The 27705-nt window shown below is 45.4% G+C and overlaps 1 protein-coding gene across 1 annotated transcript in view; it reads right to left on the bottom strand.

Moving 5' to 3' along the window:
- Positions 1-441: 441 nt before the first annotated feature.
- Positions 442-27705, bottom strand: part of SNTB1 (syntrophin beta 1) — a 108127-nt gene continuing 80863 nt past the window's right edge. Inside the window, exons 4-7 of the mRNA XM_081918849.1 lie at positions 15470-15609; positions 6244-6440; positions 4603-4793; positions 442-3536 (exon numbers count right to left, since the gene is read on the bottom strand). Coding sequence (XP_081774975.1) covers positions 3444-3536; positions 4603-4793; positions 6244-6440; positions 15470-15609 — 621 coding nt within the window. The 3' untranslated portion in view covers positions 442-3443. The remainder of the gene's footprint in view (positions 3537-4602; positions 4794-6243; positions 6441-15469; positions 15610-27705) is intronic.

Genomic DNA, 27705 nt, shown 5'->3' with positions numbered 1-27705 from the left:
TAGGCGCATAACTCTGTCAGTACCTTCCTTGTGGTTAACCAACTAGCCATAAAAGTTTTACAAGATAGACAAAACCCTCTTGCGCTTGATAACAAATTAAGTGTCAAGAACAGTGGCTTTTGTTGAAAAACCCTGGACCAAAAGGCCACCAGGAGGAATATTCTTCCTCTAGTCCTCACTGCTGACCCCCATAGATGAACCAAGATGAACCAGAATGCCTCAGTCACAGCAAAGATGTGCACAATAAGTTTCAACCAGTTTCAGAAGATTCAAGGGAGAAAATTGTAAAAGGAGACTTAGCTAGAATAATTGCTGCTATCAAGCCAAAACTCAGTTGTAGAAATTCCACTGGGGTTAATCAAGCCAGCGTCACTGAATGTAACTATAATGCTTTCTCAGAGCATTCTCTTCTTTTCATATAAAATATAACCCCACAAAAACTCCAGTAAATGAATTTTTTATTAAATATAGTATTTTTTCCTCTAAAATATAAATATTTTAAACTAAATTCTTACAAATCTTGAGTAGCGCCGTATAATTTGTTCTATCAACTCCAACCAAATATGAGTCGATCCAAAATCTGTATTTAATTTGTCTATAAATATATAACATTTTTTTCTCTTTGCAAATTATTCGCTTATTCTTTATATTGTAATCTGAGCACCGTAAATTACATGACATACTGTGTTATTTATTAATTGATAACTAACAGATAAATTCTGATTATTTACAATGAAGGTATATCTTTAACATTCCAGTGATTTTTTAAAAAGTGTTTAAGGACAGTATAATTTACACATGCATTTACTTTCCCTACAATACACAGTAATTCTGGGTTATTTTCTGTCATTCAAATCCGTAAACACTCTCCCTTTGCAATTTCAGTTGTATTGAACAAAGGACTTGTATTTTGTGTGATGTTGGCAAGTGCATGGATTGATGGCTCTCCATCTGTATATTTGCATGTTCCTTTATTTTTCACAAAAGGAAAAAAATCCAGCCCAGCCTCATATATCCCTCTATCATCCTTCAACTGACATGGACACCCTTATTCCACTTACGGAGATCTCTTACCTGCAAAGGTGTTCCTATGCTTTAAATGCAGGAACGAGACCTACCCCTGGATGTATTCCACTCCTAAGTCCATTCAAGTGAAACATGGAAGCCCATAGAGTCTTCTGTGCGCACATGGGGCTCTAGATCAGAGAAATACTACATTGACAGAAAGGGGTCTTTATGGAAGACCGCTATTATCATATCCCTCTCTTCTCAAGGGCTTCAGTATTTTCCCTCCCCTGCCTGCACCAAGCCTGTATTTACCGTCAATAACAATTACACCAGTATCAGGCACAGCTGTTATTAATACTAAGCAAATACTCTATAACCAGGGTTTTATTATTAGCTTCAAACCCTGGTTAGGAAACTCTGGCTTAATGCTCAGTTCTGGATGAAGTTAAGTGCATGATGTGCTTAGCAACATTTGTTCCGTTAGCCATGGTTAAGATCTGCACCGTAATACTGATCCCGTTCGGTATCTTCTGTATATAAAACAATGTATTTCCCCCCATGTACAAAAATAACTCTGAAAAGAGATTTTGTTGCCGTGCCCCACTTCCAGGGAACACAATTAAAATGAAACACAACTGAGCTCCCTTTTGTCTGTCAGAGGGAATCAACATCGAAAAAATGAGCAGTGTTCCAGGAAGCATGAATAATAAGGATAATTGTTATACTGAAAGCCACCAGCTCAGGGTCTCCCGATCACATTTTCTGCCTCTTTGTGTGTGTGTGTGTGTGTGTACAAGATAGGGTTTTAGTGTTGATGCATTTGGAAGACTGCATTCAAGCAGGATTCTTTGTGGGTCATATCCAACCAAGTCATACTCAGAGGAGACCCATTGACATCAATGGACAAGTTAGTCATGAATTAAGTCCACCCGCTTTCCTGGGTCTGCTCCAGCCCAATAAAACGGTACTTTGCCATGGCGATTGGCTTCTCCCGAGTGCTGCTGGTGTTCTTACACCGCAGCTGTTCAGATCTATACTTGGGTCAAGAAGCCAGCAAATGGGAGTGAGATGGCATAATATAGGGTTGCCAAAGCTTGTTGCTGGGAAGGAAGGAATTAAAGAACCTTTCCCTTGTGCCTTGGCTCATGGGAAGCCTATCAGCAGAAAGCATCACCACTGAAGGACCTTTAGCCGAAGCTCAATTCAAAATGAGCCTCCCCATCTGAAAATTCTTCCAGAAGGATCTTTGCTGCCTTCAATGTCTTTAGAGTAAAAGATTTGAAATGCATCACATAATTTCATGTAGACTGTTTCTCTCACCACACGTTATTACTGAGCAACACCATTTTACGAAAGTTAGCTTGGATTTATTAATTGAACGGGCACAGCAGCTTCTACAGCTGAATGTTACATGTGGCCATTGTAACCCTTAAGCTACAGTACTTAAGGGCAATTCTGAGGTTTCCTCCTGCTCAGGTCTGGCTTGGCAACGCTGCCTCAGTCTGACCTCTCCACCTGGGAATAGTGCCCTTTTGTGCAATGTTCACAGAGAACTAGATTTCCAAACCATTTCCACCTTTTTCTGGATAAGCAAACTACTCTGGCTGGTGCATTAATGGCAGGAAAGTGGAGTTTTCTGGAAACGGAAAGATGGCTCAGCAGAGACAAAGTCCACGGGTGCACAAGAGCTTGACAACTTTTCGCCAGATCTTCTGTCTATCTGCCTAGCCCTTATTTTCACTCATCAGTGGTTTTCAAACTGCATACTCTCAGAACCCCTGCCCACATCTGTGTTTAACCGATTCTCCTCACCCACAATGGACTGCAGATTTCTGGGATGTTTTGAGACACAGTCCACAAAGACTGCCAGCCCCATCTGTGGGGAGCAGTTGTTATGCTACATAAACAGAGAGGGGCACCCCAAAGTTGACTGTTGCTCCACTGCGGCTGGCGACGCCAAGGAAAATGGTGGACTTCAGGGGAGCTGTTCTCGCATTGCTGATTTTCTAACTGAGGCATCCCACAGTTTCTCAGAGCCCAGCTTGGAAACCACTGCTCTCTTAGCACTGCTACAGGCACAGTTATGTATACTGGAAATGCCACGCTGTAGTATTACGCTATTTACTCCTTCAATTATTTATTTATTTCCTTTATTTACAAGCACATCAGTTTTGTTTCCCCTGCAGTGTGTTAGTCAAAGCAAATGTCCTGCTCTTGAACGTCTCGGCAACTCTTCCTCCTTTCTGTGCTCTGTTTTTGTAGCTGGTCCAAACGTGGGCATTGCTCCTGTGTAGAATATTTATATATATATATATATATATATATATATATATATATATATATATATATATCCCTAGCAGCTTCTGCTGTTGCCGAGATGTCCCTTGCCACTTAGATTGTGCAGGCAGCTCCTCCATTCTTCCTTCAGACTGTGCTTATGCTACCAACCCAAGTCTTGTAATCTTGGCCGAAAGGAATGAATGAATGATGAAGACAATTGGCTTTGGACAAGAGTGAAGGTCCAGTTGCTGAAATCAGAAGAGAGAAGAAGTATGACTCAATAAAGGATGTACACAGAAGGAAATCTGGGTTGCATCCGAAGGTGCCTTGCTAACAAAATGAATGGTTCCGTAAGCAGAAATGGGATCTTTCGATGCAACCCACAATTTTATTTTTGATCGTATGGGGGAGGGGAGTTATTAGTATCCTTACAGTAAGCTCAAAACTAGATTGAAAGCATCACTTTGAAGGTGACTTATGCAGCAGGCTAAATCAGACAGGTGGTCCACAGGGCTGCAAAAAAGCAATTCTGCAAAGCAACGGCTGGAGATGTCAAATGTAGCTCTTCTCTCTCCCGACTATGCAGCTGATCCTTGTTTTTGCTGATCTTTCGGTAGTTGGAGCAAGGTGGTGGGGGAGAAGCTAACCTTAGGTGCACCTCCAGTAGCCGGTTTCAAAGTAAAGGAATAGGACATTAGACTCCTACCCTTTGTGGGAGCATTTGCCCATCTGACTATGGATAAAGAGGAGATGAATTGTCCTAAGCTGAAAATGAGTGTGTGCTTAGAAATGGGATTCCCCTAGCTGAGCTATCCCCATTCATTTTCCAGGAAAAGATAATGGGAACTTTGCAGTCAAGCTCCATCGTTTCTCCCTCTAGGTTGTTCACTGGCCCTGTGCAATGGTAATGCACATTAAACCTGTGACTTAAATTACTTTGCTATATGGTAGGCCTATAAATACTTCAATCAAGCGAAAGCTGTGCGTATTTGGTTTTGTATATTTTATATAAGCGGCAGATATTCTTGCTGCAAAATTTGTGTTGCTCAGGATCAGAAACTCCATCTTTAAAAAAACCTGTAGCGTACACATAGCCTTGCATATCTACCTTCAGGCCTGCAAGGAGCTGTCTCCCGATTACTAGGAATTGTGACATGACACCTGCTTTTTCAAAGACTTTCCAAATTCCTAAGCACCTAATTCGCAGCACAGCGCTGCACAATCACTGTCACCCAGTAACAAAACGTTTATCGAAGGATCAGATGCTACAAATGACAACAACCTATATTCACAATGCAAAAATAAAAATCTTACAATTTCTCCTTCCTTTCCTCCAAAGTCTAAGTAAAGCATCCGAATCCCATCGTCCGAGGACATTTTTAGCTTCTCGTAGGGAAACTGTAGAATGGTTTTGGGGAAGGCACCATCTTGGGGTTCAGCTGCGAGGGAGAATCCATGTTCGTAATGAATGGTCAATCGGCATTCCTGGCTTTTGTAGGTGCAAGCTGAAGAGAAAAACACACACGAGTTGGTAATAGTTAATGGGTCACAAGCCTATTTCAAGGCTTTTGAATATTTTGGTTCTAGCTTGCAGAGAAGCTTGGGGAAGGGGGAACTAATTGGCTCCATGACAACTGAAAACAGACTCCGATAACTGCAAGCAGGAAAACAGCGTAGCACTAATATTTCAGCATATGTGGCTGGGCATCAGCAGGAACCGAGAAGATACCTGGAAGGCAGGAAGTAATACCGACTGCAGCTGTATATAATAGTAATAATTAAAAGCATGGGGGGTTAATAGGCTCTCTGAACCTGCAAATTGTTCCTAGCCAGGCAAAATTTCTGTGACAGGCGCCTTGGCTCACAATAGCTGGGACACAAACCAGGAATCACCTGGTCTGTGAACTGCACGGTGAAGGAAAAAACAACGCTGTCCAAGGTTGTAAAGGCTGCAGAGAGAATAACTGGGTGCACTCTTCCCACCTTGGATCAAATCTATGCTTCCAGGTGCTATAAGAAAGCTGCAGAGATAGTGCAGGATAGTGCGCACCCCGGAAATGATCTCTTTCAGCTTCTGCCTTCTGGAAGAAGCTACAGGGTTATAAAGACTAGGACCAGCCGCCTGAGAAACAGTTTCTATCCAATTGCGATTTTGGTTTTAAACGCAGTGTAAAGTAGTCTCTATGTGAGTATATTGTATTCAATTATGGGGTATCAGAGTTTTTAGGGGGCTAACCAGGCTGGGATAGTTGGGATAGCAGGCTTGTTGGTTTTTGAATGTCTGATGTAGATTTTTTCAATTTGGTTGTTCTGTATGGGACAATGACAATAAAGATTATCGTGTCGTATCGTAGTCTTCCTTATGGCAACTGCGGGTCTGGGAGCCCACCCCATAAGCCCAGCCTCTGTGGCTTGCAGCAGAACTCCTGAACTCGAGAGTTCTCCTCGATTATATAATTCAGCTCTGCGTGAACAGAGCAAAAGGCTCTCAAAACACACTTCTCCCTAGTGCGAATAGCAGCATACAGTGGTACCTCGGGTTAAGAACTTAATTCGTTATGGAGCTCTGTTCTTAACCTGAAACTGTTATTAACCTGAGGTACCACTTTAGCTAATGAGGTCTCCCGCTGCCGCGCGATTTCTGTTCTCATCCTGAAGCAAAGTTCTTAACCCGAGGTACTATTTCTGAGTTAGCGGAGTCTGTAACCTGAAGCGTCTGTAACCTGAGGTACCACTGTACATTGTGAGAGAACCCTTCGTTTTGCTCACTCCTGGATATAGCAGACAAAGGGACCTTCAGCACCCCTTGGCCATTTGGACAGCAAACAGACCTGAGGTAAGCAATATGGTGCCCTCTTCTCCCACCTAGGGGGTCATGGCTGCTGGGGAGCTGTGGGTTCCCTACCCCGATTTCAAAGGTTAGTTGCCGACTGTGGCCCTATGGCTTTGGCTCACCGGTAGTGATTTCCATTGAGAGTTCCGCAGCGTTGTGGCAACCCTGAACTATGCTCCGCGTCCACAGCGAGAGGTCCCTGCCGGTCTCTGTCCTGAAGAGATGGCTTTCGATTCCTTGCCGCGTACCCGTACGGGTAGCAAAGGACAAATCCATCCCGGCCTGGGGGGAGCCTTTCCCGGGTCCTGAATGTACCAACCTAAAGGAGAATGAACGGGACAAGAAGTTGGCATTAGAGGGAGGGTTTCACAATAGTAGATTCCCTGCTTGGTATTCAGAAGGTCCCAGTTGCAGTATCTGCTATATAAGTCAATTTCACTTAAACTGGAGGTTGCATCAAGCAGACGAGATTGGATCAAAGTATATTATTCAAGGTTTCCTTGCAAAAGCCGTGACACTTATCTAAAGGTGGCGAAACGATTAGATGAGAAGCAAGTATTTCCTGGAGCGCCATTGAACTTGGAAGTTGATAGTGACATCACCTTGCCCACAAAGGTCCATATAGTTAAAGCCAAGGTTTTTCTAGTAGTGATGTATGGAAGTGAGAGCTGGACCAAAAAGAAGGCTGATTGCTGAAGAACTGATGCTTCTGAATTATGGTGCTGGAGGAGACGCTTGAGAGTCCCATGGACTGCAAGAAGATCAAACCTATCCATTCTGAAGGAAATCAGCCCTGAATGCTCACTGGAAGGACAGATCCCGAAGCTGAGGCTCCAATACTTTGGCCACCTCATGAGAAGAGAAGATTCCCTGGAAAAGACCCTGATGTTGGGAAAGATGGAGGGCACAAGGAGAAGGGGACGACAGAGGACGAGATGGTTGGACAGTGTTCTCGAAGCTACCAGCATGAGTTTGACCAAACTGCGGGAGGCAGTGGAAGACAGGAGTGCCTGGTGTGCTCTGGTCCATGGGGTCACGAAGAGTCAGACACGACTAAACAACACAACAAGTGACAGGACTGTTAGGAAAGGTGCTGGTCTGAACTTCTGAGGCGTGATTTAATCTTGTTTAACTTTGTCAACATGGAATGGGTACATCGACTTTCTTCCTGAATAATATGCTAACTAATCCAAAGAGTTTGCTAATTGTTCTGCAATCTGACTGACTGCGTCATCACAAACTCACGTAGGTAATTTTAATAAGTAAACTTAAAAGCGTGACTCCAGACCACAGGGCTCTCAGGCACTGTTCCACCATAACACCCTTTGAACAGACAGGTTTCATCTCTACCAACTGAGGTCTCTAACTAATTGCCTCCTTTTAGTAAGGAAGTCTCCCACCTGGGGCTGCATGTCACAAAGCCTGAGGGTTTCTACAGGCTAAGAGACACAGCCATACACACCTTTGAGGACAGAGGATGGACCAGAATGTTCTGTTGCTCAACTGAGATTCTGTGGTAGGCAAGTCAATACGGGAAGGGTTCCCTCAAATGCCATAGCCCTTCTGTTACAGAGGATATGTGTGCGGGCCTAGCCAGGTCACAACAAAAATCCAAAGGGAGGTCTACCATGAAAGTGTAATTTCTTTCCTTTTCTTACACCTCTTAACAGCATTTGCAGCTGTCTGTACTCAAAGGGAAACTGGGAGCAGCAAACCTTTGCCACATCTTGGTTCAAATTTGATAGGCTCACGGCGGAAACTGCTCTGAGGAACCAGCTCGGCCTCTCAGCCAGCTGGCTGACCATGCGTCATACCTCCTGTTCCTTTTCTTGAAACCTTCCAAGGAAAGGGAGCCCGCAACCTCTCCCATCAAGCCGCTGGGTCAGAATTCATTTGCAAATCTGACACTATTGGGCTTCAGCTCTGCAGAAACAGAGAGAGGCCAGCTCATTACAGAAAGTAATTGCAATAATTGTCCCTTGAGCTCTTTGAGCAGAAGTATGTAAGACGAGTCTGACCAAAGGCTTTTCTAAGTCTGGCATCATCCTGTTCTCCACAGATACTCTTGCTTCATCAACACTGCAACAGAAGCAGAGCAGCAGGTACCAGCCTGATGTGTGTTCACATAAAACACTAGTTTAATACAGTGGTTCTCAAACTTATTTCTCTGAGCCACACTTTCAGAATAAAAATGTTCTCGTGGCACACCAAATTGTTTATGGATAAATACACTGGAAAACTAAAACAACTCCTGGCAGTGCTTGATTTATAACACAGAATCCTAGAATACAGCTCATTTTCAACATACTTTATCATGTGCTGATGTTAGAAGAAGATGATAAAAGGAAGGAAAGGATCAGCAGGAGAAAAGACAGCCAAAGAATCATTTGGACTCATGTTTCTTTAGTGGTCCAGCTGAGCCAATTCAATTAAAAGCAGTTGATGTTGCATTCAGAAGATAAGGGGGGAAAGCCACAAGGCATTTTTGCACATGGGTTTAGTACCATGAGAGAAACCCAAAACACTTGTTACTCATGTAGCAGTGCTTTTTGGGGTTTGTTTTTTAACCCTTCAACAAGCAGGGCCATTCAGAAGTTGATGAACAATTGATATACTGCAGGGAACTGTATGAGCTCAGAGCTTTCAGCTCTCGGTGAGAGAGTTCACCTGAAGATTAGCCAGATGGAGAGGCTTTGCCAGGTAAAAGGTCCATCTCAACAGGGTGTGTGCATTCAAGGACCAGCACTTCCCAGCAGAGGGCGCAGGAGAGCTAAAAATCCAAAACAAACGCAGCGTTTTCCAGCATGTTGAGTATCATAGACTTGTGGAGTTGCAGGAATATGGGGATCAAGAAGAAACATTATTTATTATTATTATTATTATTATTATTATTATTATTATTATTATTATTATTATTATTTTTACTTATACAGTGCTACCTCGGGTTAAGTACTTAATTCGTTCCGGAGGACCATTCTTAACCTCAAACTGTTCTTAACCTGAGGTACCACTTTAGCTAATGGGGCCTCCTGCTCCTGTCGTGCTGCCGGAGCACGATTTCTGTTCTCATCCTGAAGCAAAGTTCTTAACCCAAGGTACTATTTCTGGGTTAGCGGAGTCTGTAACCTGAAGCGTCTGTAACCTGAAGCGTCTGTAACCCGAGGTACCACTGTTCCCCTGATGGGACTCAAGGAGATGTAGACCCATGGCTCATGCTTAAAGCTTGATAAGGATGGAATAAGTCCATTTCCTGCCCATGTCCTCTCTGCATGTGTCTCTCACCCCACCCCACCCCACATTTCTGCATTAACCTGAGTACATTTTAAACCCACAACTAAATCTGCATCGGAATATTGTCACTCAAGGCACTGCATTCCTGAAAGTATTCTCTCTTGCAACACACATTTGAAATGCATTTTGGTCCCCCCCCTTTTTTTTAAAGCTGAGAATGCTGTCAAAACAACCAGAGTGTTAGGAATCACTGATCTGCTTGTTTATATAGCAGCCAGTCCACGGACCACCAATTGGGAACCGCTAATGGATCTAAGGGATAACCGAGTTTCAATTCATACACTAGTCTGGGATCAGATCAGCCCACGCTGGAATTGGCAAGGAGTCCTCAGTTCCTCAAGTACTGTAACTTGCAGAGGATTCACATCATGATGGTGAAACTCGCTTACTTTCTTTTTCAAGCTTACCTGCAGCCAGGATCGTCCAGCTAGATTTGAGGTACAGACCGGTGTTTAGAAATGCAAATAGCTTCAAGGTAGGGGAAAGGCAAGGGATGCAGGTGGCGCTGTGGGTTAAACCACAGAGCCTAGGACTTGCCGATCAGAAGGTTGGCGGTTCGAATCCCCGTGATGGGGTGAGCTCCCGTTGCTCGGTCCCTGCTCCTGCCAACCTAGCAGTTCGAAAGCACATCAAAGTGCAAGTAGATAAATAGGTACCACTCCAGCAGGAAGGTAAATGGCATTTCCGTGCGCTGCTCTATGTGACTCATAGAATCACAGAACTGTAGAAATGGAAGGGGTGCCAAGGGTCATCTAGTCCAACCCCCACAAGGCAGGCATCGCAACGAAAGCATCCATGGCGGATGGCCACCCAACCTCTGCTAAAATACCTCCAGCAAGGCAGCTTGCTGTGCTCCTAAGCACTTCCATTTTTGTGTGTTGGTGTGCCGGCACTCTGACACAAACAGCTGCACGCTTGTGGCAATTTAGTTGTCATTCCCTGAGTGGCTGTCCTAAGATAACCCTCCTGTCAGTACAAAGAAGGGATTGGGTGTTCTAGACACCCTTACTAACTCGCTCGGGGTCACTGAGAGGCTACAGAGTCCCTCACGCCACTATTAGCAGGAACATGCCGACTCGCCAGCCTTGTAACATGAGAACCTTCGTGTCTTGTGCTGTTTCCTCGCAGTGCAGGAATCCCACACTATTTGGGCAGGTTAAGTCTTCTGCAAGCCGGGGCCAACACTTGCCTCCACATTTGTCTCCATTTGCTGTCCTCAGATACGTGAGAAATGTTTCGCCTAGCGACAGCTTGGCAGTTGTCACTACATGTGGCCGGCTCGAAGCTAGACGCATGAGAGCATACCCTAAGCCACCAAGTGCTCAAAGAGTACCTTTGGTAGTACACAGTGTTTTAACGGGATTGTGTTCAGAGCCTCACGGCTTTAGCGAGGAAATGGTCCATGCATTTGGTGAACTGGGCAGTGTTAGAAACTGAGATATCAAAGCTAGGAGTTAAATGGCATCTTAAACCTAGGATATGGGAGCCGCAACAGAATGTCTAGGCGCGCTTTTTATGACAAGAATACAAAGCTGAAAATGAATGAACTGCAGATTGGCAGACAAAATTAATGGACTACGCAGAATTGGATAAAATGACAGGAAGGATTTGAAATCTGTGGGACCAGAGATTTACAGAAGATTGGAAGAAATATATGAACTATTTGAAGAGCAACTGTAATCAACAAGTCACGCTAGTAGGACTACAAGAAGTTTTGTAAGGCGAAATATATGAAATATTGCAAAGAAGAGAGACATTAGTTATGATATTTAAATGTAATAGTGAAAGTAAGAAATGTAAATTAAGTGAAAAGATTGGAAAATTTTCAGGTGTGATTAATGGAAGTCAAAAAAATTGTATAAGATATAAAAGTATGTTTAATAATTGTTGAAAATGATATGTTAAAACACAAATACACACATGAAAATGAATAAACTGCAGCTAAAATCTTCATTTTTCACATGGTCTGAGGCCTGCTAAAAACAAAGCCACGCTTCCCCTGCCCATCCCCTAATATTCTTATGAGGGTCTCTTCTCCAGCCTTCAGAGAGTGGCTGGAAGTGGACAGGCAGAAAAAGGTCCTCCTTTCGTTCCAGCGGTGGCAGTTTTAAGCTGGAATCTTAGGTGCAGTACCGCGCCCAGAGCTCAGAAACTGCTCACATGAAAGAAGTTCCCTGTCGCAAAATGTGCCTAGAACAATGGGAGTTTCAAACGCTGAAATGGGATGGTGTTCAACTAACATGTTCCACTAGTGCAAGGATTGCTACTTGTGCAATGCAATTACACACATACACCATGCATGCCCCAAATCTGTTCTGGAGGGTTGGATACGGGGGCCGGAAGGTGGGGGGAGAGAGTTTGATTGCGCAAGTGGAAATCCTCACACTCCCACAACATATTACTCTGCACCAGATTGGATATAATGGAAAAATTTGCGGCGATCTTTATCAGTAAACCAGTATCAAGCTAGGAAAGAGCTTCTTCATGCTTTATGCCAGATGTGGTTTGGGCTCTGGCTCCCACAAACATTTGGGGTGCAACGTGGACTGAGAAGTGGGCCAAGAACCAAGAAGCCTTATGAGGAACAGTTGAAGGAGCTGAGTATCTTTAGCCTGGAAGAGAGGAGACTAAAAGGAGAGGGGATTTTGGTGTTGTTGTTTAGTCGTTTAGACATGTCTGACTCTTCGTGACCCCATGGACCAGAGCACGCTAGGCACTCCTGTCTTCCACTGCCTCCCGCAGTTTGGTCAAACTCATGCTGGTAGCTTCGAGAACACTATCTAACCATCTTGCCCTCTGTCGTCTCCTTCTCCTTGTGCCCTCCATCTTTCCCAACATCAGGGTCTTTTCCAGGGAGTCTTCTCTTCTCATGAGGTGGCCAAAGTATTGGAGCCTCAGCTTCACAATCTGTCTTTCCAGTGAGCACTCAGGGCTGATTTCCTTAAGAATGGAGAGGTTTGATCTTCTTGCAGTCCATGGGACTCTCAAGATGGGATAGCCACCTTCAAATGTCTTAAGGGCTGTCACATGGAAGAGGGAACAAGCTTGTTTTCTCCTGCTCTGGAGTGTAGTACCCAAACCAATGACTTCAATTTATAGGAAAGCAGATTCCAACTAAACATCAGGAAAAAATTTCTGATAGTAAGAACCCGTTTGACAGTGGAGTGGTCTCCCTCAGGAGGTTGTGGACTCTCCTTCCTTGGGGGTTTTTAAGCAGAGGTTGGATGAACATCTGTCCAGGATGCTTTAGCTGAGATCCCCGCATTGCAGGGGGTTGAATTAGATGACTCTTACGGTCCCTTCCAACTCTACAATTCTCTGATTCTAACCAGTAACTGGCTGAAGTTCCCACTTGAATTTTTCTGCACGTTTTAATTCATTTGCGCTTCACATGTCTAATGTGGCAAGCATCCCAGTGTAACCCCCAGCGGCCTGAAAAAAACTGAAGTGGCCTTGCACACGTCATAATTTTTAATTTACTATCTGGCCTGTTGATAGGAGTTGCAGCCCAAAACTTCTAGGGTACCAGGTTGAGGAAGTGTGCTTTAGAGTGTGCCCATAAGCCAAAAGCCAGCTCTTCGTGATGTTCCCTTTGTCCCACCTTATCCATCTACTTGTTCTTGCTTCCTGACACTCTATGGTAACCATCTGTTCCTCTGTTATCTCCTATCCCAATGGGAAAATGTCTTCCTTATTGCAGGCTTGCATCTCTGGTGGAAACAGCTGGCAGCAGAAAGAAGCATGAAGAGTAAAAAAAAAACAACAACCAAGGATGATACAACACCAGGAATGTTTCTGGAGGGCTTGGCAATATCCAGGGCTGATCAGCCTCTTTGGTGGCAGCAGTATTAATTCCAGAAATCGAGCAGGAATAATAAATTATAACGCTCGCAAGCAGAACTTATTTACATACTAAAATGTTACAGAATCAAAGAGCAAAATTCCGGTTCCAAAAGCGAGGCACACATGGAGTACCAGCCAAAGAAAGCAAATCTTACAGGCTTATAAAATCATTTGGGGCACAGAGAAACAGCGACTGGGGAGAATTCTGCTTCTCCTTCTTTTCCAATAGTGGAATCATGAGCTACGAAAACCGTTTTGACACAAGGCAAAATTCTCTGCATTGACAAGGGACACACAGGGTCAGGCTCTGCAGAAGTATGCAAATAAATGCCCTGCAACGATGTCACGCAGGTGATATGCATCGCTCCATGCAACTGGGAACACTGCCTTTCCAGGGTACCTGGCCATGTGGAGCACTGGGCATACACACAGATCTGCATTTGAAGACATGCACAAAGGGAGGCAGAGCCTGCTGCTTGCCGCCATATTTGCATTCATGGTTCACAGAAGGCCTTTGCTCCACCCCCAGATACAAATTAAACACCACCTCCAACTCCTTGAAAGATTCCATCAAGGGTGTCTCTGAAAATTTTTACACATCACTTGGGAAGACAGGCGAACTAATGCCAGCGTACTGGAAGAAGCAAAGACCACCAGTTTTCTTCAACATCAACTTTGCTGGACTGGTCGTGTTTTGCGGATGCCTGATGATCGTCTTCCAAAGCAACTACTTCATTCCGAACTTAAAAATGAAAAGCGTAATGCTGGTGGTCACCAAAAGAAATTTAAAGACTCTCTGAAGGTGAATCTAAAAAAGTGTAGTATAAACACCGACAACTGGGAAACACTGGACTGCGAGCACTCCAATTGGTGAACAGCCTTTACCAAAGGTGTCATGAACTTTGAAGACACTCAAACTCAGGATGAAAGGGAGAAACGTGCTAAGAGGAAGGCACGCTTGGCAAGCCCTCACCGTGATCAACCTATGTCCCCACTGTGGAAGGATATGTGGATCCAGAATTGGCCTCCACAGCCACTTACAGACTCACTGTTAAAACCGTGTTTATGGAAGGCAATCTTACTTGGCTATGAGTGATCGCCAAAGAAGAAGAAGACCAATTAAGAATACCTGAAGAGGGTTTCGCTTTGACAAATGTTTCTCGTTAACCTTAGAACAGAATTCCGAATGCTTCCTAAGAAAGGAAGCGATGTTCTACCTCTACAGAAGTACGCCTCCAGATACCAGTTGCTGGGAATCACAGGTGGGCTTGTTGTGCTGATGTTCCCAAATGCATCTGGTTGGCCAAGGTGAGAACAGGTACTGCACTAGATGGACCACTGGCCTGATGCAGAAGGCTCTTCTTATGTTGCTGCCTCATCAAAACGCATCTGCCTTGTAGCAAGTGCCCTTTTAGATGTTGCTGGACTACAAATTCCATCACCCCTGACCATTGGCCCTGGGAGTTACTGTTGTTGGCATCTGTCTGTCTCAAGAGACAACTGAGTGAGCCTCCAGGTGTAAAGTCAAACTGCTGTGCCAGAAGTGATCTCCCTGGGCAGTGTGTATGGAGGTCGGGGGCTGCCCATCTGACCCCCCCTCTCAGCCTTGCTAATGCAGTCCAAAGCAGTGTTAAATATATAAGCCAGGCACTTAAGTCCTCTGTGACATCAAACGTGCCAAATGAGGGTCTGGCTTGCCCTCTGTGATGCCAGAGCTTATCAACCACTAGCTATCTGACTTTTAGAAGACACCTGAAGGCAGCCCTGTTTAGGGAAGTTTTTAATGTCTGATGTTTTATTGTCTTTTTAATATTTTGTTGGGAGCCGCCCAGAGGGGCTGGGGAAACCCAGCCAGATGGGCAGGGTATAAATAAATGATGATGATGATGATGATGATGATGATGATGATGATAGTGAGCGGCCTGTGGACATGACTCAGCATCTCAAGGCTCATTGCACAGTCGCTTAATAATAATAATAATAATAATAATAATAATAATAATAATAATTTATTATTTGTACCCCGCCCATCTGGCTGGGTTTCCCCAGCCACTCTGGGCGGCTTCCAACAAAGATGAAAGATACACTAAAATGTCACATATTAAAAACCTCCCTGAACAGGGCTGCCTTCAGATGTCTTCTGAATGTCAGGTAGATGTTTATCGCTTTGACATCTGAGTTATGGAAGCAGTGACAAAACATCAACAAAGGTACCTGGTGGCCAGCAGAGGGTATGAATGAAGAGGACCGAACCAAGCCTCTTTGATCCGTGGCATGCTCTCGTACATCAAGAGATCCTTCTCAGTCAGTACAACAAGCACAGCTTTCCAATGCCTCTCGTTCTCTCCCAGCACCTGGGGAGGAAAAGAAGAAATGGAGCCTGTGAAATGATGGCAAGGAAAGAAGTCAAGATTGCAGTTGCCAGCTAGTCTGAAGTGGGGTGGACAAGAAGCACATGCTGCCAGGAAGGCAATGAGTTCATTGATTGAATCACTTCTCTAGTAGCGGTCATTTATGCATAGCTCCCCAAGAGCGCACTGATTTGCGTAAAATTGTTGTATGCATAGATGCAAAGAAGTAACTGCTGTAATTTCAATACAAGTGCATCTCAGAAAAATAGAGAAGACCTGTCGGCATATGCAGTCTGCAGTCTAGGTACAACAAGGGAAGCTACATTAGACTTGAGTCTAATCGGTACTGTTCAGCCTGACTGGCAGAAGGTCTCCCGTATTTCAGACAAGGAAGAACCCCGGCCTGATCTGTAAATGCCAGGGATCTGCTGCTTGTTCTCTACCTCTGAGTTCCAACAGGTTTGCTATGGGCAGCTACAAGGCCTCTGCTCTCTTCTTATGATCCTTTACCTTCAAACCAGACTTGGACTACACAGCCCTCCAAACAGAGGTTGCCTTCAAGGAGAGGACTATCCTCTGGCAGACCTTCAAGTTAGAGGACTGTCCTCTGACTGCTCTAAGAGTGATATGTATCCCATTTTTAAGGAAAGTATTCCCCCCACCCACCCAGGGGCAAATCATTCAAAAATTAGCTACTGCTGCCATGTTTTTCTTTCTAAACTCCAGGTTTCTTGCGGGACACACATTTTGTTCTTAAATCAAGTGACTCACGCAATCTAGACTTTGCCAAATGGTTTAAAAGCATATTTTCAAACTGTGAAGCTAATCGATAATTAAATTAGAGTCCTGTTTTGGAAAGCCATTCTGTATTTTTCATTAATTGGAAAGGGCCACTCCAATTATAATTCCTTTTTATTAAACTAATTACACAGTATCAGCAGGCTGAAAATTTCACCAGGCATTCAGCCTGTGAGATTTAAGCAAAGGGTGTGTTGCTTTTGGGGAAGTCTCATGTTTCATAAAGGCTAGTTTTCAGGATATAAAAATCCGTGTTTCACTAGATTTACAGACCAGCTATGAATAGAAACTTTTAAAAAAGAGAAATTTTGATTATTATTTTTTGTTTTGTTCTCCTGTTTGAAAGAAAATGGGTTGTTTTCAACAAATTTGCATTGATTTTTTAACGTATAGGAAAATAAAATATGTTTTCAAATACACAATATAAAAGGGAAAGCAAAGCCTAGGTTTAAAATAAAGTTGACATTCTGGACAAGTGCCTAATAAACATCTTCATGAAGTGATCTACTCAGGTGAGTACATCAGGTAAAGAATTGAACCAGTGCTTTAAACTTTTTTTCCCCTTTTTCCATTTCAGAGTATAGCGGCAGCAGAATTAAAGCCACTATGAGGAGGCCTCTCTGCTTAAAGGCTGCCGGTAGAGACTTTCCATATTCCTAGAGTGAGTTTCAGACATTAATAAAGGGACCCCTGATCATTAGGTCCAGTCGTGGCCGACTCTGGGGTTGCGGCGCTCATCTCACTTTATTGGCCGAGGGAGCCGGCGTACAGTTTCCGGGTCATGTGGCCAGCATGACTAAGCCGCTTCTGGCGAACCAGAGCAGTGCACAGAAACACCATTTACCTTCCCGCCGGAGCAGTACCCATTTATCTACTTGCACTTTGATGTGCTTTCGAACTGCTAGCTTGGCAGGAGCAGGGACCGAGCAACGGGAGCTCACCCCGCCACGGGGATTCGAACCGCCAACCTTCTGATCGGCAAGTCCTAGGCTCTGTGGTTTAACCCACAGCGCCACCCACATCCAGGCAACTAATCCCTTTGGATACTCTGCACAGTGTGGAAGTGGCCCCGTTTTGACAGATATTAGGCTATGTATTTTTATTTCTTTTCTTGCTGGTTGCTGAATGACAACGTCCACATTTTTATTTTTATTTATAGTAAATAATCTTGATTCAAGTGCAGGAGGCAATTCCGAATACAAAAATAATGAAATTTGATTGGCCGAAGCAAAATAAACTGCAATGCAGAAACGCATCGCACAACATCTACAGTGTCCTGTCTCCCTCTGAGCTGCATTTGTGAACTCACTGAAACCAAGGCGATTTCCAGCGGTGGAGCTGATTAGAGCAGACAGCCGTAAGCACAGGATGTTGGTACATCCCACGCGGCAGGAAATTGGGCCGCACTATACCTCTGACCCCAGCCACAGACGAAGGAGGCAATACAGGGAGAATTATTTCAAGAGGGAAATGAAAAGAAGCAAATGGCTACATTTCCATTGCTAATCTCTTCCTGATCCCAATGCACACTACAATGCAGGCTTGTGTCGCTATCAGATCTGGGCGTTTGCCAAGGCATACAAAATTCCCCGCAGGGCACAATAGGAACTGCTGGAAGTACCTAACGAAAACAAGAGGTGCGAGTTGAAGGTGGGGAAGGGGGGAGATTATGCAGCCTGGGCTGTGGGTCCATTTGGGTGCTAGGAGTCTGAATGCTCAGGGAAGACAGAAGCAGATAAACGCATAATTGTAATGATTGATTGATTGATTGATTGATTGACAAAGCCACTTCCAGCCTGCCCAGGAGGTGGGGTTGCGGGCTTCACGCCCACCCCCATGTGAGCGGGGGCTGATTTCAGCCCCCGCGAGAACAGGGGAATCCCGGCCAGATCTGCCCTATTTAGGGCCGGCTCAGAGGGGGCTCGCCCTCTTTCGCTGGCTAGCCCTCACGTTTTCCCACCCTCCCTCCCTTTAGGAAGGCTTTAGGTAGGTGTTTGCCTTTGCTATGGACTTCGGTCTGTCGCCGCAAGGGGCATGGTAGGAATTTTTCCCAATTGGCAATTTGTAGCCTTTTGGTTTTTCGCCTACCTCGTAGCAACTCGTCACAACTTTTCTGCATTGGCGGTAGGCATTGGTAAGAAGGGGTTAAGAGGATGTGGGCGGGGGAGGAACGCCATCACCTTCCCCCCAGTGAGCGAAGGGTGGTCCGTTAAAGGACTCCGGGGGGTGTGGCCCTGTCCGAAGCCTATGGAGGTGTGGGCCAAAGGCACGCCCCAGAGCGGTGACCGGGGGAGCTCCTAGTCGATGTGCCTTGGCAGGAGACTCCCCCGATAAAGTGTTAACCCTTCCCCGTGTCTCCAGCAAATGGGCTGGAGCCGGATAGGACCAATGCCTAAGCCGATGCCTCTCATTCCTGAATTCAATAAAGTTGTGGCCTAATTCGCCCAATTAACCTTAATCATGGTGTCTTGTGTCTTTATTTATCCTGGTGGGGGGCGGGAACTCGCCACGCAATAAGTAGTGGTCCAAATTTGTTTGTATCGCCAAGCTGAGCGCTCTTAAACCAGCTTCACTTAACCGCAGCGACATTGTCATGTACCCGGACCAGACTGTCTGCAAAGCATCGTGACTTCATAAAAACACTATGTGATCCCTGATTGTGTAGGTTCACTCTAGAAAAGAGAAAGACAAAGCAAACAGGGGGATGTAGAAAATGATGAAATGACAGCAAGTTAAGGAAACCAATGGCAGCAAGGTAGCAAAGTGAAGATTCACATTAAATTAGGCAGAAGGTGGGATATGTAGGAGGGAAGTCTGCATTAGGTGAAGTCTTGGGGTTATTTCAGACTCAAAGCTGCCCATTGAGGCACAGGTTAATTCTGCGTCCAGGGTAGCTCCATCTGGGACATCGCTTAAAACTCTACCTGCCTGTGCACTGTCTTGCCAGAGTGGCGCATGCTCTGGTTATCTCCCACTTGGACTATTGCAATGTGCTTTACGTGGGGCTACCTTTGAAGGTGACTCGGAAACTACAACTAATCCAGAATGTGGCAGCTGGACTGGTGACTGGGAGTGGCCGCCGAGACCGTACAACGCCGGTCCTGAAAGACCTACTTTGGCTCCCAGTTTGTTTCCGGGCACAATTCAAAGTGTTGGTGCTGACTTTTAAAGCCCTAAATGGCCTCAGCCCAGTATACCTGAAGGAGCATCTCCACCCCTGAACACTGTCCTCCGAGGGTCTTCTGCTGGTACCCTCACTGCGAAAAGCGAAGTTACATGAAACCAGGCAGAGGACCTTCTTGGTAGTGGCGCCCTCCCTGTGGAACGCCTCCCTTCAGAAGTCAAGGAAATAAACAACTATCTGACTTTAAGAAGACATCTGAAAGCAGCCCTGCTTAGGGAAGTTTCTAATGCTTGAAGTTTTATCACGTTTTTACTATTCTGCTAGGAGCCGCCCAGAGTGGCTGGGGCAACCCAGCCAGGTGGGTGGGGTATAAATAATAAAATCGTTGTTGTCGTCGTCATCTAGGGCAGCAGCTCATTGCACATAAACAATTTTTTTATTGTTGTATTTTTCCTCCTGAGTTTTTAGGGGAGACCTCTCACAGCCAGGATCTCTCTGCTGCTTGGCTTATGAAAGATGACAAGATCACAACCCTAAAATCGGCATCTACGTTCCTATTGGGTTTAATCAATTATCTGAGACAAACCATTGCTTGCAAACTAAACGCTAGATACTCTCAACATTATAACTCAAGTCTACGTGAGGTAGCAGCAGGAGGATTCTTTATTTATTTTTAATCTTCTCCTACCTGACAGTTATGTGGAGTTTTAAATTAGATATGCACACCACAAACAGATGGAGTGCAATACAGCATTATTTCCTCCAGATTACTGAACGATGGAAGATTGCTAAGGCTGTCAATCTTTAAACAGAAATCCTATTAGGAAATTACATGCTATCTGCAATGGAGACTCTAAAGTTTAATGCTTTTAACTTGACTCTCCAGTTCTCTGGGTGTTTTCCGAATTTTTGCTACACAGTGCTGCAGTATTCCATGATCTGAAAAGCCGTGTTCCTCTGACACGCAGATCACATTAGGAACATAGGAAACTGCCTTTGTTTGGAGTCAGATCATTGGACCACCTGGTTCAATGCTGTCTACAATGACTGGCTTAATAATGCAAGCAGAGCTCAGCATCCCATTCCCATAATGACCAACCATAATTAATAATAATAATAATAATAATAATAATAATAATAATAATAATAATAATAATTTATTTGTACCCCGCCCATCTGGCTGGGTTTCCCCAGCCACTCTGGGCGGCTTCCATAGAAACCAAAAATACACTAAAATATCACACATTAAAAACTTCCCTGAACAGGGCTGCCTTAAGATGTTTTCTGAAGTTGTTTCACGTAGTTGTTTATCGCTTTGATATCTGATGGGAGGGTGTTCCACAGGGCAGGCGCCACTACTGAGAAGGCCCTCGCAATGAGGGAACTGCCAGAAGACCCTCGGCGCTGGACCTCAGCGTCCAGGCAGAACGATGGGGGTGGAGACGCTCCTTCAGGTATACTGGGCCGAGGCTGTTTAGGGCTTTAAAGGTCAACACTAGCACTTTGAATTGTGCTCGGAAACGTACTGGGAGCCAATGTAGGTCTTTCAAGACCGGTGTTATGCGGTCTCGACGGCCGCCCCCAGTCACCAGTCTAGCTGCCGCATTCTGGATTAGTTGTAGTTTCCGAGTCACCTTCAAAGGTAGCCCCACGTAGAGAGCATTGCAGTAGTCCAAGCGGGAGATAACTAGAGCATGCACCACTCTGACAAGACAGTCCGCAGGCAGGTAGGGTCTCAGCCTGCGTACCAGGTGGAGTTGGTAGACAGCTGCCAATGGGAAGCTCACAAGCAGAACAGAACTCTCCCACTACCAAGCGACTGGGATTCATAAAGCATTGCTGCCTCTAAAAGTGGACACAGAGCACAGCCATCGGGGTTAGTAGCCATTGATAGCCTGTGGGGACTGATCACAGAATTGCAGAGTTGGAAATGACTGTGAGGTACAACCCCATATACTATTTTCCCCAATCTGGGACTTGAACACACAACCCTGAGATGAAGAGTTTCATGACTTACCAACTGAGCTGTCATGTGGCAAGATCCACTGAGATGAGCAGCTTAGGATGCAGCCCATCTCTGGCTCAGCCAGCTGATTCCTGGCTCAACAAACCGCAACCCCAGTCCAGCCAAAGATATGCCAACGGATCTTGGCCCAGTATACCTGAAGGAGCACCTCCACCCCCATTGTCCAGCCCGGACACTGATGTGCAGCTCCGAGGGCCTCCTGGCGGTTCCCTCACTGCGGGAAGTGAGGTTACAGGGAACCAGGCAGAGGGCCTTCTCGGTAGTGGCACCTGCCTGTGGAATGCCCTCCCATCAGATGTCAAGGAAATAAACAACAATCTGACATTTAGAAGAAATCTGAAGGCTGCCCTGTATAGGGAAGTTTTTAATGTTTGATGTTTTATTGTGTTTTTAATATTCTGTTGGGAGCCGCCCAGAGTGGTTGGGGAAACCTAGCCAGATGGGTGGGGTATAAATAACAAATTGTAATTGTTGTTGTTGTTGTTATGTCCCACCCTGGCTTAGTCAAGGTTGATGAAAGCCCTAAAATGGGGTGTTCTGGGGGTGGGACTTAGGCTGGATATCTGAATCCCATTGAGCTTGGACACTTGACCTAGCAACCTGGCGCACAGCTCTATTTTACAGGGATCCAGGCAGAGGGCCTTCTCGGTAGTGGCACCTGCCCTGTGGAACGCCCTCCCACCAGATGTCAAAGAGAACAACAACTACCATACTTTTAGAAGACATCTGAAGGCAGCTCTGTTTAGGGAAGCTCTTAATGTTTAACAGACCACTGTATTTTAATACTTTGTTGGAAGCCTCCCAGGGTGGCTGGGGAGACCCAGCCAGATGGGTGGGGTATAAATAATAAATTGTTGTTGTTGTTGTTAATCAGAGGATCGTAGAATTGTGGAGTTGAAAGTGTCACCAAGGGTCATCTAGTCCAACCCCCTACAATGCAGAAATCCAGTCAACCTCCAATTAAACGCCTCCAGCGAAGGAGAGGCTTGTTGGCCAGGCTGTGACTGAGCAGCAAACCTCACTGTTGAACGGGGTTTGAATCCGGTGTCTCTTTACACTGGCTTCCTTTACACCAGCTTCTTGTGCATAGGATTACTCCCTCTGTCTAACCTGTCAATCCTCTTTTAAACCACTCAAAGGCAGCAGGTCTTTGGGGTTTGGGGCAGCCGTCTCTCTTAGCTCCACCTTGAGAAGGCAAGGTTGAAACTAGGAACTTCTGCATGTAACTCATCTGCCGTAATCTCCCAACTTCTTTTTCATTCTGCCTATAATAACGATGAGGATAATAAAACTTGTCCCTAAAGTTTTATCCGTTGATTAATCAGCCCATTAAACCGAGCGGTCCACATCTGCACAATTGTAAGGTTAAATACATATATACATACTTTACAAATAAAACTGCTGGTATTGGCAGATGTTCTCCTTTTCCTTTCCTTGCTCTGAAATCTCTGAGTCAGATCTCTCTTTTTCCTTTTGGAGCCAACTCGCTGGTCACGAATCGTTTGAGGTAACAGGTGCATAACCATTATCAGGCAGCATTTGGTTCCCATTTCAAATATGTGGGGGACTTTCCCATTCCTCTGGACATGATCCCAAACCACATCCCAGAGCTGCTGGTTATCCCTAGTAAAACATCCAGGCAGCTGTGAAAAGCGCTTTTGAACCATGTAAGGAGTAGCTCAGGCTGGATGTTCCTTTAGGCCATTGGGAAAGTCTGAGGGTAAACAAATGCAAAACAGATGGGGGTGTGAAGAATAACTGTAAAAAGCCCCTTCCCCCGAAGATAAGCTTGCGATAAGAATGGCCAGATTTGTCTGCAAAAATCAAAGCATGTTCCTCTGGATAAAATGGGTCCAAACTTTGGTCTCAGCTGGAAGCAAATGGGGATCCCAGACTAATCCACAAACCACTTAAGGCCTGTGCTTAGATCTACAGTCGTACCTTGGAAGTCAAACGGAATCCGTTCCGGAAGTCTGTTCGACTTCCAAAAAGTCCGAAAACCAAATCGTGGTTTCTGATTGGCTGCAGGAAGCTCCTGCAGCCAATCAGAAGCTGTGGAAGCCCTGCCGGACGTCCAGGTTCCAAAGAACATTTGCAAACTGGAACAATCACTTCTGGGTTTGCGGTGTTCAGGAGCCAAAGTATCTGAGTTCCAGGCCATTCGAAAACCAAGGTACGACTGTTTGTTTGTTTTACAAAATATGAACTGCAATCTCCAAACAGTATACAACCATAGAAGAGACATGACTAAAATATACAAGCCAATTAAAGAAAAGTTTGCAACCATAATAAAAAATAAAGATAATTAAATAGTCTAAGACCAGTTTTTCCTGTTGAGGTCAGTGAGGCTGAATTGGGCTTAGAGCCAACCATACTTTACTGAACTATGAAATCTACCAATAGCCTCTCCAGGCACATATCTGTTTATATTTAATCTCAATAAATCTTCAGCCTTGGTTCATGTTCCACCTTCCCCTGGTATGTGTTATGTCCCCCTTCTGAAAATGGCCAAGTCTGTACACCACAGTAAACCATAGCTAACACTGTACCAGAGCAGCTTTGACTCCTTGTTGCTCACACTGGGAGGTAATAAACCATAATCCCTGCCTTGGTATCACATTCGAAACAGGGGTCGCAGTTTGCTTTGCCCTTCTGAAAACTGCCCAGTTTGCACACCATGATAAACCATGGTTAATGGTTTATTGCTGTGTTGTCTAACTCCTTTAAGTTCAAAGCACAATCCCTGGCTAAACATGACATCCAAGCAAACCATGATCTCCAAGTCCTGACTTTGTCTACAGGTTGTGGTCTCTTGTGAGTCAAACCATGTTCCCTGGGTTTAGATGCACAGGCCATAGTTTGTCTTTTCTAGGGCAAGCAGATGCAAAATTGCTTGTGCATGGTAAAAACCATGCAAATATACATGTGCAAATATGGCTGAGATTTCTGGCAGACAAGTCTACTTCTGGCCTCACTCACAATTGGGGTGGCTGCTCTTATTCCACACAGAACGTTCTGGAAGGGGGCAACATCTTCCTTCCTCCAATCTGTCTTGTGACCTCATTAGAAAACATGTTTCTTTCCGGAGCTATGGTAGTGCATTAAGAGGAGGGAGCAACTCCTTGACTCTTTGCTTTGTGTGTGAAATGTTTAAGGCCGGCACTGACAATTGACCTCTGAGGGTTTTTTTCTATCTAGTACATCCCCCCACCGCCATGTTCAAGTTCCCTAGCTTTTTTCCTTTAGCAGGGCAGGATCGCTTGGTGTGCTCTTTCAAAGGCTTATTTCATCTGCTGCTCCTTGCTTAGCTGTTCCTAAAATATACCCAGGCCGTTTTTAAACACCTTTGCCTTCATCTCTCCCCATTGCGCCTTCTGCTTGGAGGTTCTGTGCTATTTTCTTCCCTCTCTCCCAACTTCTATAGGCTTCATGGGGAGAGACCACAACTCAGCGATGTCAAAGGTCCCAGATTCCAAGCCCTTGTAGTACGTCTGGTTAAATATTCAAGTTGCAGGGCAGGCTGGGAAAGAGCTCGGGATGAGACTCTGGACACCTTCGTTGGAAGTTATGCTGAGCCGAGCACAGGAAAAGCTTGCCCCGTCTCAACAGCGACTAGGCAGCCTGCCTTCCAAGTTCATCCGTCCTGTGTCCCACTTTCTGTATCTGTGCAAAAGTTGTTGTTGTTGTTGTTTAGTTGTGTCCGACTCTTCGTGACCCCATGGACCAGAGTACGCCAGGCACTCCTGTCTTCCACTGCCTTCCGCAGTTTGGTCAAACTCATGCTGTTAGCTTCGAGAACATTGTCCAACCATCTTGTCCTCTGTTGTTCCCTTCTCCTTGTGCCCTCCATCTTTCCCAACATCAGGGTCTTTTCCAGGGAGTCTTTTCTTCTCATGAGGTGGTATTGGAGTCTCAACTTCAGGATCTGTCCTTCCAGTGAGCACTCAGGGCTGATTTCCTTCAGCATGGATAGGTTTGATCTTCTTGCAGTCCATGGGACTCTCCAGAGTCTCCTTCAGCACCATAATTCTAAAGCATCAATTCTTTGGCGATCAGCCTTCTTTATGGTCCACCTCTCACTTCCATACATCACTACTGGGAAAACCATAGCTTTAACTATACGGACCTTTGTGGGCAAGGTGATGTCTCTGCTTTTTAAGATGCTGTCTAGGTTTGCCATCGCCTTTCTCCCAAGGAGCAGGTTTCTTTTAATTTTGTGGCTGCTGTCACCATCTGCAGTGATCATGGAGCCCAAGAAAGTAAGAAAACAGGGAGCTGAGCCAGAAAGCTTCCCACTATATTCATCGTTGCTCCAGGCTTTTAAGCTGGGGTCCCTTTGGTCCTTATTGGTCAGTGTGAGCAATGGGCGGCCTAGAATGGCATTTGGTCCTCTGGCTGGTCCTCTGCTTATTCTAACCTCCGTGTGCCCAACATCCTGCTGCCGTCGGATGGTTTCAGCTCAGGCTCGTTTGCTCCTTGCTTGTGTGTGCTGTGTTTGTTTTTCTTTCCTAAACTTCTGGACAAAGCAGATCCTGCAACTTTCTAGCAAGCAAGCTTTTCAGGCCCAGAACTTTCCTCACAGTTTAGCATTAGGTTTGCATTGCGCTGCACAGGCAAGCATAAAAGTCCTCCATCATAGGTAAAAGGTAGAGGGACCCGTGGACATAGGCAACTATGGGGTTGTGGGGCTCATCTCGCTTTCAGGCCGAGGGAGCTGGCATTTCTCCACAGACAGCTTTCTGGGCCATGTGGCCAGCATGACTAAACTGCTTCTGGTGCAACGGGACACCATGATGGAAACCAGAGCGCACGGAAACACCGTTTACCTTCCCACCACAGCGATACCTATTTATCTACTTGCACTTTTGTGCTTTTGAACTGCTAGGTTGGCAGGAGCAGGGACAGAGCAACAGGAGCCTGAAAAAGAGGTGGCTGAGAGGAGACAGGATAAGTAAAGGTGAAGGGACCCCTAACCATTAGGTCCAGTTGTGGCCGACTCTGCGGTTGCGGCGCTCATCTCACTTTATTGGCCGAGGGAGCCAGCGTACAGCTTCCGGGTCATGTGGCCAGCATGACGAAGCCACTTCGGGCGAACCAGAGCAGCACATGGAAATGCCGTTTACCTTCCTGCCGGAGTGGTACCTATTTATCTACTTGCACTTTGACGTGCTTTCGAACTGCTAGGTTGGCAGGAGCAGAGACTGAGCAACGGGAGCTCACCCCGTCGCGGGGATTCGAACTGCTGACCTTCTGATCAGCAAGTCCTAGGCTCTGTGGTTTAACCCACAGTGCCACCCGCATCTCTCCTCCATGATGTAGTCATCTTTTAAAAAAAAAGTTAGGAAAAAAAGCAAGGGACAGAAAATGACTTGTTTCCCCACCGTTGATTACATTGTACAAGCAGTAAACCTGCGTTCTGCACCACTGTGCCAATGGCCCACTTCAATTAACATGCCAGCATGGTGCGTATTTCTTCCTTCTTTAAAAAGCCCTAAGGTGATCTTGCAGTGTGCTCTGCATCTAAATCACCTGAGGTCTGAGGTTAATGTCCGCAGCGTACAACTCATTAGCTGCGCATTACTGTCCAAGCCAACCCCCTCCCCCCAACTAACATGATTGATCCAACCACATGCTTAGTCCTGGGACTCGTTCTCAAATGAGAGTTTATTGCAAAAGGAAAGGTCAGCACCTTTGCAGAATGTTCTTTCCGAAACATGTTGCAAGCTTTTGCTTTTCGAACTAATCACCGGGGGAAGGGCGGAATGACAACTAATACAGAGCCTCATTAAAAATTGAGAAGAGAGACAGGGAAGGGAGAAAAAGGAAGCTCTGGCGCGGCCAGTTCCTTTCTTCTTACCTCTGCTTGAGAATATTTTATGCTGCAATAAGCCTTACACCACAACAGATGCTTTGTCCACCTAACCCAATGGCTGCAGCTCTTAATAGGAGTATAGCATCTAGATCAAGGGAAGTAATAGTGCCACTGTATTCTGCTCTGGTCAGACCTCACCTGGAGTACTGTGTCCAGTTCTGGGCACCACAGTTCAAGAAGGACACTGACAAACTGGAACGTGTCCAGAGGAGGGCAACCAAAATGGTCAAAGGCCTGGAAACGATGCCTTATGAGGAATGGCTAAGGGAGCTGGGCATG

This window comes from Podarcis melisellensis, assembly GCF_964234715.1.
Source record: "Podarcis melisellensis genome assembly, chromosome: 7".
NCBI lineage: Eukaryota > Metazoa > Chordata > Lepidosauria > Squamata > Lacertidae > Podarcis > Podarcis melisellensis.
Note: the sequence above shows the minus strand (reverse complement) of the source record. Positions and strands in the feature narration are given on the sequence as shown.